Source organism: Lepisma saccharinum, chromosome 11 (assembly GCF_977018435.1).
Source record: "Lepisma saccharinum chromosome 11, izLepSacc3.1, whole genome shotgun sequence".
NCBI classification, from domain to species: Eukaryota; Metazoa; Arthropoda; class Insecta; order Zygentoma; family Lepismatidae; genus Lepisma; species Lepisma saccharinum.
In genome coordinates, this window is record NC_139239.1 from 38,530,192 (window position 1) to 38,542,060 (window position 11,869).

General features: G+C 37.3%; 1 protein-coding gene across 1 annotated transcript in view; it reads left to right on the forward strand.

The window, feature by feature from the left end:
• Window positions 1-7,788, forward strand: part of LOC145995209 (retinal homeobox protein Rx1-like) — a 43,965-nt gene extending 36,177 nt beyond the window's left edge. The window contains exons 3-4 of the mRNA XM_083131773.1: window positions 5,050-5,143; window positions 6,388-7,788. Coding sequence (XP_082987899.1) covers window positions 5,050-5,143; window positions 6,388-6,848 — 555 coding nt within the window. The 3' untranslated portion in view covers window positions 6,849-7,788. The remainder of the gene's footprint in view (window positions 1-5,049; window positions 5,144-6,387) is intronic.
• The last annotated feature ends 4,081 nt before the right edge of the window (window positions 7,789-11,869 follow it).

Here is an 11,869-nt window from a genome sequence, read left to right on the forward strand (position 1 = left end):
CAAGGCGTCGAGGTAATGGGGCCTAGATGAGATAATGCAACTAGTTAGCGACCGATCCGCAGCGTCGTCGGGGTCGCCTTCGCAAGGTTTAAACCCTGCTCCGCCTCAATTGGCTGCTACCAGCGTTATTATTCTGGGGGCATCTGACATAGATCAATGCAATGGAGATTGTGAAGGGAATTTTTGTTCGGTTCGTGGAATTGCTTTTCTCTTGTAACATAAGCGTTCGTAATTTTCAAATGTTTGCTTCAAGTGAATACTTTTCCCCCGATGATAAATTTCAACCGGGATGGTTTTTGCAAGAGAGATTATAGCATATCCTGGTACGATACCAGAATAACTTTTGTTGTGTCTTTTTCTTTTTTACTTTAATCATTCACCAATGTTTCTAACAATGAAGTGAATTTGTCGAAAAGAGTTGTAAATAGCGGAAACTATACCAACAATGGATATATTTTCCTGACATTAGTTAACCATCAGCATAGACAGATGTATTTAAAAAGAGATTTTTTTTGGATACAAAGCTGTTTTAGGAAAATCAAAATATTAATATATTTTCTTCTTTTTTTTAACGGGGCATTGAAGAGCAGTTACTAATAAATCTCTTGTCTCCTCAGAACCAATTGGCAGCATGGAAAAAAATCCGAAACTATGGAAATCTCTGGGTAAATTACAATATTTATTAGCATTCTGATTTTCGAATTGCAGATGTCTGTTCAGTCAAATAACTAGAAAATGCTGTTGCCTCAGGAGTGAGCGCATATTGTGTGGTTTCGTGCCGAAGCGAATTTTGTTCGTTGACATGCAACACTTGAAGGGTGATTTCATAGTTAATTTAAACGTGATGGAGTTTACACGATGTATCACGACCGCATATTTTCATTTCGTATTCCAATATGACCAATTGCCAATTATGCACATCACCGCGATAAGCGAGGAAGAAAAGATAGTTACCATTTATTTCTCAAAATAGTCTGCCTGCAAGTACAATTTCAAATCTGTGTTGCCACAATCTGAGATCACAAATTACCTATTACTATTATACTGAAAGGTGAAATATTGTCTCCCATTGAATTACATTGATGCACAGATAGGATAAGCGAAATTGGACCTACAGTTCAAAGTGGGATCCGGGGAAAGTTTATTCATAAAGTGTGTGTGTGAATTTTCACATAATGCATATTTAATTCTGAAAACTCGTGGAAAGCTGTATGATATGAAAATTTTAAGTTCTGACCTAGTTCCTGCATGTTACACTCAATTTGCGACGTACTTCATTCTTTATTTTAGTTATTGTAGTGCAATATTAATTAAATGCTGTTGTTCACTATAAAAATAACAAGCTTTTCCTTGTTTTATAATTTGAAACGAACGGTGATAGTTTTCTACCATGTTCAAAATATAAGATCATCATCGTTGGAGGAATGTAGCTTTATGGACAGTGGAGGTAAAAGTAAATTTATATGGATAGGTAAACATTGTTAAAGGAAGAGAAATCTATTGCGGATGCTGACCTGCGTTTTTTATTTATTATTTTTTTTTCTTGTGGGAACTTACGGACATTGTTCTATTGAACAAGGATCGGTGAAAAAGGGAGTTGACCTGCGCTTCTACGGAATTCGGTTTTATTTCATACGATCATTTTGCTGGTTCTTTGCTATCGTTCAGCTAATAGGAGGCCAATTAACTTCCATTCATTTGTATCGAGCTTCAAATCTGCTTACTCTCATGAGAATTCAAAGGAACGTGATTCGTCTCGATATTTGGGGGAAAACGTTCGATTCTTTATTTGAATCTTGTGTGTTGCCGACGCCATTGTGATGTGACCCTCCAATTGAACCAATTACGCAGCGATTAGGATGACAATTCCTTTCCTTCTGACGTTTGACTTCCCGCGGACAATGGGTGACTTTTTCCACTCTATTGTCAGGGGACGTAGTACTAAGTACTATATACTTCAGCAATACAAATTCTGAAAAAGAGAAGGAAATTGAAGAGATCTTTGGACTTCTTGCAACCGTGTTGCTAACAATGTGTACTGTCGCAGAAGAAGAGTTGTGACAAAGCCATACACGTTAGGGTTTTGAAATATTGGCTAATAATGAGGGATCGTACAAATAATATATTCACGTAGGCTAAAATCTTTACAATGGACAGGCAAGGAAGCACTGAAAGGACATTTTTTTTCATGTAAAAGACATTAATACATACGTTAGTCGCAACTGGAATCTATTGAAATATTTTCCCATACAGAATCGAAGGGCGAATCCTTTTATGTCTATTTTTTTTTATATTTTACGCCGCGAATCCTTATTCATGAAAATAGATTTAGCGTATATGTTTCTGCAGGCTTCAGAAAGCATGAATCAGGCTGTATAAGGACTGTTAGGATATTGGAAAATGAATGACAATGAAGGGGAAAATATACGTGCTATCGGAACAAATTGCTGAATATATTTGAACTTTCGTGAATAAAATTTCTTTGCTTATTACGATGTTCTAATGCACGTGGCTGTAGAAATAAAGCAACTAAAGAACTCGTTGTTATTGTTAGAAATACGGCTGACTTTGAATAGACGGCCGTATTGTTTGGAATGAACTAGTGACCTACCGAATACGTTTTTGTTGGATTGAAGCTATGGAAACAGTAAGCAAAGGTTGAATATACTGAAGAATTGTACTCGTCACATCCAGTTAATTAGTCTAATGGAGCAGCACTTTCTCCCCCCCCCCCCACACACACGCAGGCACACACGCCTATATTCCCTTTCATTTTTTTTGTTCATCCTTGCCGTAAATAAAATAAAAGCTCATTCACTTGGGGGTGAGATTCAAGCCCACAAGTGTCGATATCAAATTAGCGTGAAATGTACTTCCATGGTATAGCTATTTTTTTTAATCTCCAGTCATCTTGTGTTGTTATTATGTAGGTCTACACAGTACACATGTTTTTATATTAATTATATGATTAATATACTTCACTTATATAGACGATAAAAGAAGTAAAAGTCGCAAGAAATATGCAATTTATATGGGAAAAATATGCACTGATGGCGAAAATTGCCAAAATGTGATAATAAACGTCACCTTTTTAATAATAATAATTATTTATTTATTTAAGTACTGAGAACAGTTACAAAAACCTCACACAGCACTATGTCACAAAGAGTAATATAAAAGGATTAACTCATAAGGGTTAAAATCACATGCTATACCTAAAAATAATATTTTAAGGGAAGTCATAATCGAAAACATCGATTAATATTTTTATATATTCACCACCATTTTTCAATTTTACTGATAATAATGTATTTTTTCTTGTTTTATATTTTGGAACGTTATAAACTATTGCATTTCTAAAGTATTCACTATCAGTCCTATCTGACAAGATGTTTTGTATAAATACTTTGATTTTATCTTTCCTTCTTAAGCTCAAGGTTGTTAAATTAAAAATTTCCAACCACTCCATATATTTTAGTGACATGTAACTTTTCTTAATTTTCATACAAAGTAACCTAATAAATAATTTCTGAATTGATTCAATTTTCTCTGTGTGACTATTTGCTGCCATGTTCCATAATTCACTTCCATATTCCAATAATGGACGAACCAAAGCTATAAATAGAAATCTAAAAGTTTCCATTTTATTAAAAGAAGTCTAGTTAAAAAATATAAAACCTAAAATCTTCTTAGCTCTTTTACAAACTTCAATTATATGTTCCTCAAATTACAGTTTAGAATCTATAATTATACCAAGATCCTTATGACTAGAGCAAATAGAAATCTTATTAGATTTAATAACATATTTAGAGACAATACAGTTTGTGTTTCTTGAACATCTCAATAGTTTGCATTTAGCTAAATTAATTTGCATACCATTTATGTCACACCATTGTACTACTCTATTAAGATCATCCTGTAATTTTAAGACATCCGATCCATTTTTATGATAATAATAATAATGATAATAAAAGCATGAATTTGCATTGAAATACTTAAGTCATGGTAAATCGGCACAATATCGCACACACACAATCCAGATATGAGTGACAATAGTTGGAACAACCTTGTTAGGAGGGAAAGGTGGCATTGGAGTGCGCTGCTGGAACGAGATTTGCCCCCTCCCATTTACAATGGCTCGTCTTTAATTAAGAAGAAGGAAGGGGGGGGGGGAACAAAACCAACCTCCTGGAGGAAAGATTTGTCCCCCTTTTCTAAAACAGTGACTCTTCATTTAATCCGCTGACTGAGTACCGGCAACAGAAAATTACTTTCAACTTAACGTTTGCTCATGCTTTTGGAACAATATGTTGGAAACTTTTTCAATTTTACAGTAATTTAATTGCAAGAAACTCAGGAAGTGTTTGCAAGCGTGCTCCTTTTAGAACCCATTTCATGAATCAGCATTCTGACTCTACCACGTTTCATCAGGAAAGTTAAATCTGGCAGCACTTAAATATCGCCGACTAATGAACTTAATAAGAAGATGAATTCATTATTTAAATTGGGCCTCGATATTAATTTGTCTCGTTTAGCTTTCATTCCTTGGAAATGAATGAATGAGAGGAAATTGCAGAGGCGTGGAAAGCAGGTCGCTTGAATGCCTCCCCCCTCCTCTAAGTTTAGTAATTAACTCCAGAATACTTAGATTGGCAAAGGCCTTCCCTAATTTCTCCAACCGGTTGTGTTTCTGCAGGAAAAATAGTTGTTCCATTATTTGGATTTGTAATTTATTTAGGGTGGATCAATTACGTTATGGGTAATTGATATCGATGGCGGAGAAGTATTAGATTCGTTCTTCTGAAGCGAGTTGCATTGTCAGCCTGTAAAAAATTGTCTCTATACACTAATTAGATGTAGTGCTAGACCCATAACTTGGTGGAATATTTTTTTAGTATATGCAAAATTCATCTTACTGTACATGTACATAAAAAGAACTGTTGCTTGCTTCTTGTTCCATATAGTTGTCATATTTTACCACTATGTAGTTAATAATGAAAACGCCCACTCTTTGTTGCTCGTTTTACAATTTTTAATATTTTGTTGCAGGTTTGGTTTCAAAATCGTCGTGCAAAATGGAGGAAAAGAGAGAAAGCTCTGGGAAGAGAGAATTCTGGTTTTATCCACGGAGACCCACAGACAGGTAAATCAATCTTCACTCAATTCTTAATATTTTGCTTAATATCGCATTTAAGGTTGTAAAGCTTTCTATTTTTACCAGCAAATTTTAGCTATTATATCGAGTAATTAACAATCTTTCACTCCAGTATTCTTTTCTTCATAAATGGTTATCTTTGTTTACATTCAAAATTTTTAGAACATAGACATGCGTGAACGAAGTATGCTTGTTCTGGATGTAATTAGCACAAGTGCAAGGAGTTTTTATAATGTTGAAATGGTTACATTCGTTGGGTTATTTTCAAGTTTCCTATGGAAAAAATGTAAAGCCTAATATCACACCGATATCTTAGGGATAAAGCTGACGGTGTAGTGTTCCTCATTATCGAGAACAGTGGTGCATCGGAAATCAAAGATGTTTCCATGTAATATGAATAGTTCCAGTCAAATTTTAGATCGATAAGTCATCGTTATCACCCGCACCCCTATTTTATTGGCTGTAGATTGGTGTAGATATATTCTATTAGGTAAGTATAGTGGAAGGAGGGATAAATTGATGGGCAAATCTGCTACATACACAACGTTTGCTCTTTTAGTGGTGATTCTATAATTAGTTATCCCATTCATTCAATTCAATTCCACATTCTTTTAGTTCATGACGCATAACGAATGTCCCAATAATCTTGTAATCTGGAATATGTTTTTAAAAAATGAAAAAGTAACTTCATTATTTTATCTGAGAAATGATGAACCAACCCGTTTAGTTCAAGTCGAGCGTAGTAATTTCTTTCAAAAGGGAGTATGACAATACGGAAGAAAATTATTTTTTGTACGGCAGAAGTGTTATGTTTTCATGATTTCTAAAAATACATGTTTTTTCGGACAATTTTGGCGAACGAGTATAAAACACCCAGCCTATTTCACCTGTGAACCATTTTTCACATTGATTGAATTGTTGTTTTCAGTCCACTTTATGCACAGAAAGGCTAATCGGTACTGGACCTATAGTTTAAACCCGGGACCCCATGATCACAAGGGGGACGACGTTACCACTACGCAAACGGGGAGGCTCTTGTTTTTCACAAACTCCACATTTAAAAAAACACATAATTTGACGCTTCATTTATTCTGTAATAACGATATGATCCATGGATGCAAATCAGATTCTGGTATACTTATATTTTATTGGTTGTAGATTGGTACAGATGTACTCTATTAAGTACATTAGAAAAGGCAATTAGTAGATCAATTGTATTCTTTCTCTTCCAGGTTTGTCAGAATTTGGAGTGAATGCACAGCTGGGAATGCCTCCTCTCGCTCCAATAATCGGATCAGATCCATTCTGGCCCAACTCCGGTTTCGGTCCTCTGGGCTTCGGGCCCATGCTGGGCCTTCCTCCAGCGCTGACGCTTCCTTGGGCCAACAAAGCCCACGTCCCGATCCACACGATCCTGTCGCATTACGTGCTGGCGGGACTACCGACGGCACCGGGACTTGGATCTCTTCCGCCGGGGGGGCTGGCGTCCCTGCAGCCCCCGCCGGCACAGGCAGACAGGACGGCGACGGCGTCTTCGACGGAAGCAACGGACACGAAGAACCCAGCGACGGCGGAGAGTCGGAAGAACAGCATCGACGCCCTTCGGCTGCGAGCCAAGGAGCACCAGGCATTGTTGGAGCAGAGGTTCCTCTCAACAGCCCCCACGAAACCTGCGCAGGTGGCAAAGTCGTAAATCTCCCTTCGATAGGTGTTAACGATCCCTTGTGAGAACCACCGCAGCTGACACTGAATAAGCATATATCACACTAATTCCGACTGCTTAATGAAATGAGGCTTCGGTTTCAAGTGCGCTATAGAACGTAAAACGTGTGCTCACCTGGAAATTGAGGATATAAACGCAATCACGGTTCGAAATTACTTCAATTTACAGTCTTTATCACCTCAGTATTATTAACAGAGGATAATCCTTCTCTTCAAAGAAGCCGGCTTGGAAACTAGCCACCTGCGGCGCTGATATATAGCGCCATTATTTGACATGTAAACCAACATTGTTACGCAATTGGATTTGGTTAGTTTATTACTTCATTGAGATAATGAGATAATTCTTTAGTGTGCAAGTCCCCATACCATTTCTCTCTTTCTAGTACTTTAATTTCTGTTAAACAGAATACTGAGAACATTTGCAAGATACATTTGTAAAATTATGGTAAAAAAAGTGCGAAAATATTGTTAACATGGTTGTTTGACCGATTAATTACATGTTTTCATATACTAACGTCATACATTATCATCTTCATGAAATTCAAGTGCATGTGAGACGTTAGTTAGTTAAACTTTCCGACGTATCCAGAAATAATTTGCTTGAGAACGGGCCATTTCTAATATAAATGCTTCAATAAAGAACATTTCTTAGTTAATTACAGTATAACAATTCATAATTCCAATAAAACTGAGAAATTACTTATTTAATTGCACTGCACATGCATAGTTAATAATAATTTCTACACCTTGCGTATCCATACATTTCGAATCTTTCAAAAAACATTTCTACCTAGATTGTGAATACCACAATTGTACAAGAGAGATTTGACTTCCAAATTCATATTTTAGATTTACCAATTTCATGTAATTCCTTACTTATGAAAGTTATGTACAAAACTAAAGATAACCTCGTACATACCAAATATTTGTTTTTACACGTAAGTACTATTATGTAAATAATTTGTGAGTTCATTTTGTAAACTATTGTAAAGAGAAAGTACATTTTAAGGCAGAAAAAGGAGCTGCGATTTAAGAAAAAAAAATCCTGTACATAATGTAATTCAAATAAGAACTCAATGTGTTTAGAGTACTAAAAACTGACTGAATAAAGATATATGTAAATGGTATCAAGCGTTTTTATCATACAATGCTGCATTTTCTTTGTTAAAAATGTTTACGATATAAATGTTCCTATACTTCGTTCAATAAGGGCTTCATATTTATGAACAACGAATTTGTGTTTCTAAGTCAAGAGATTTTCAGCATCTTTGCCAAGAAATAAAGGATCACATCATGGGCGGTTATTCCATGGAATGAAGGGAATGAGTCATTCCCTTGCAAAGTAGAAGTATTAACTGTGTTTATGTGGTCAATTTATTTTTAGTTTCATTCAAACTATTCTTATGTAGTTGTATATCTACTTGTAAGGGCTATTGTAAAAACCGCGAGACGTGTGTCCTCGTCGTAGCAGACGACCATCAGTGTCCCTGTCGCTCACCCTCAGCAAAGGGAAGGGAGCATTCGGCATTCTTCGTAGATCTTTGGCTCTGTCTTCGGCCTAGGGGACGCATGACCGCCACTCATTCCAGCGTCACAGTTTTTTTCGAACTAAATCAGCCTAAAATAAATTATTTTGCAATATTTTTTGTTCATTTACAGCGAATTTTGTGTTGTCAGTTATCCCAGTAAATTTCATGTGCGTAATTTCTGGAATTTGTATGAAAAACATAGGTTTAGAAATCATACTTAACAGTTGACCAAATCAGTGCGGTTCAATTGACTCGAAGGGAATGAATCCACAGAACTCATTCCGGGTTTTGCGGCAGCTACTGTAGCTAATGGTGCGGGGAAGTAGGTGGGTGCTGGAAACACTCTTCGTCCAGGGCTTGACATCAAGAAGTTTTGAATAGAAGAGAGGGGTTATTTCTGGTGGTAGATCAATGTCCGATTTAGACTCTACCTGGTGTAATAGAGGAAAAAAGTGTTCGACATTTTAATCCAGACTAATGTTGGTTTTGGGTTCTGATCCTAAGCCCACTTCATGCGTAGACAGGCTAACCGGGGCTGGACCTACAGTTTAAAGTTGGATCCGAACCTCTATGTGCCTCCACCGGATATCGAACTCTGTATCCCTTCATTTCAAGGCGACAACGTTACCACTCTACCATCCAGGAGGACTTATTTTGAAATGAAAAGGGTGTGTGGAGCAGTTCAGGTTTCGATATGAACAATTTATTTAAACATCACAGCGTCATCGGCAAACTCAAATCCACGCTGGAATTCTCTTGACAACATTTGCAGAGAATAAACTTGCAAAAAATGACCATTCGGTATTTCCCGACTGCTCGGGATCCCGAAAAGTCGGGATCGGGACGGGATTTTTTTTTTCCGATCTCGGTTCCGACTTTTCGGGATCACGCACACCCCTAAGAAATACCCAAGGACAGTAATTGAGAAGCAGCTAAAACTGAAATGAAAATGCAGAAGATGAATTCTACAATCTAGTGATAGAAGAATTCATAAAGAAGGCGTTAATAATAATAATAATAATGCTTTTTAAAATTTCTTACAATATGTGCTTCCCTTGCGGTAAAAGTCACGGACCGCCCCTGGATCACATATCATATAAACATAATTATGTCTTTCAAACTTTAAAATTACTTATAGTTTGAGATACAAAACACTCAAAATACAGACCAAGGCAGAATTTATTGTCAAATAGATACACCAAAAAACGTGACACTTCAACCTTATAGCAGCTTATAGCAAGATCTTCTTCAGACTCTGAAACAACATTTGAACCAAATTCAAATGTTGTTTGAGAGTCTGAAGAAGATCTTGCTATAAGGTCGAAGCGCCACGTTTTTTTGTGTGTTTATTTGACAATAAATTCTGCCTTGGTCTGTATTTTAAGCGTTTTATTAAACAAACAAGGCTTAATAGTGTTAACCTCTCAGATACAGTAGGCTACTGAATGACCATTTCATACTGGAACTGTAACAGCAGAAAATCAATTAGAACAATACAAGATGGCACAGAAGAAGAACTTAAAAGTTACGAACACATTCTTCACGATTGTCGAGAGCTGCGTTCTGGCAAGAAAATATCAATATTTAGAACCAAGTTATGAAAATTTTGGGAAAGAGTGTTGGAGAAGACAGCCTTGTAGTGGAATTGCGGAAGAGCTGTACGTTGCGGGTTGGTAGTATGGGTATCTATTCAAAGATTAAATTGATTGATTAGATATTTGGTTTTAATTTTACCATTGATGATGCTATGCAACAATTTCGTGTCTGCAATTTGCGACTGGTAGCTGGATATTCAAAACATATATTGTGTCCGTTTTGTGGAAATGTCTCAGAGAAGGTATTCTACGGCACGAAATGTCGAGGGAAAAGCTCTGGACGGAATCAATCCTGAAAAGGTTAATTAGAAGCCATAGTTCAATATTCGAGAATAGGGGAGATAAAAGATTTGAAAAAATGTGCTAATGGTTGATTGGTTTTGGATTTTAGTGAATCTGTACAAAAGACCAAGGGGACGTATGACTCTTTACGTAATATCTGTACGCCTCCTCGATGGCGTAGTGGTAACGTCGTCGTCTCGTAATCAAGATGTCTCGGGTTCAATACCTGGTGGAGACATTGATTCGGATTCCACTTTAAACTGTAGGTCCAGTCCCTTTCGGTGCACAAAGCGGACTAAAACCCAACTCGAACGAACCTAGTATCTGCAATAACCATTAAAGTTTAGTTTTCTTCGATGATAACACCAAGATATTTTTAAGAGGAACTTTTTCCATGGGATAGTTTTCAAGAGAATAAACACAATGCACTTTGCTTCTTTTGAGGGAAACAGTGATGTAGGACCATCTTTGGGGACTCAATTCCACATTCCAAACAAGTAGTTCCAAAACAGCTTTTTGAACAATTATACTTCTTCGGAAAAGGTTTTAATCGAAGAGTGTGCGTGAACTGAATTAACAGACTTCTACAATACGGAGAGGTTCAGAAACTGTCCCTGAGGGTACATTTTCATGAAATAAAAAATGTTAAAAAGGTGTGCTCTCATCTCCAACAGCGGTATCAGAATTATAGCCAGTTTCGATACACACACGAGGGTTCTGCTTTCTTGAATTTAATAGCACGTAGGGCCTCCCCGATGGCGCAGTGGTAGCCTTGTAACCAAGGGGTCCCAGGTTCGATACCCGGTGGAGGCACATAGTGGTTCGGATCCCACTCTAAACTGTAGGTCCAGTCCCAATTAGCCTTACTGTGCATAAAGTGGGCTTAAAACACCAACTCAACTCAATCAAAATAGCACGTAGAATTTCAGTGCAGTTTTTTTTTTTCTGAGTAAATATTTTGAATGTCTCCGAATATCACAAAACATTTTGTGGGGTACTGTTGCTACAAGTTCCAAGCCTGCTCTTTGAAAATGAAGATAATTTCGTTCTCGAATCAAATAGAACGCACTTTTTCTGGTAGGCACGAAGTTATTTGTGTGTATTATAACATGCAGGGCTTCCACAACGTTGAGTTCCTCCTGTTGCAGCAGAGACCAAGGACTTGAAGAACATACATCCAGTGCACGCTGTTTGCTTGGTGCTTACCGCCGAAGAGTAGGCATTATCCGCCATTGGACGTGAGTAGTGATTCGTATCATTGTGCACTGGAATGCCGGCGCGGGGACATGGCAGTGACCCTCTGTTGCCACGTTTACGTAAGAAGGAACTCGCGATCAAGTGACCAATTAGGCCTACTGCTTTGGCAAGAAGCGGCAACCTTAAAAATCCCTCCTCCCCAAAGCGGCCAGGAGGGAAACAAGATTTTGTCAAAATAACCGTTCTGCGCTGTGAATGGACACCGGTTGGTACGGCGGCTACATTATAACTTGCTGTCCATTGTTTTTAGTTGTATCTCTGTTTTCAATATGAGGTAGGAGAAAAATGTGAGAAAGTATGCATCCATCCCGGTTCGAGATAGTGTGTGT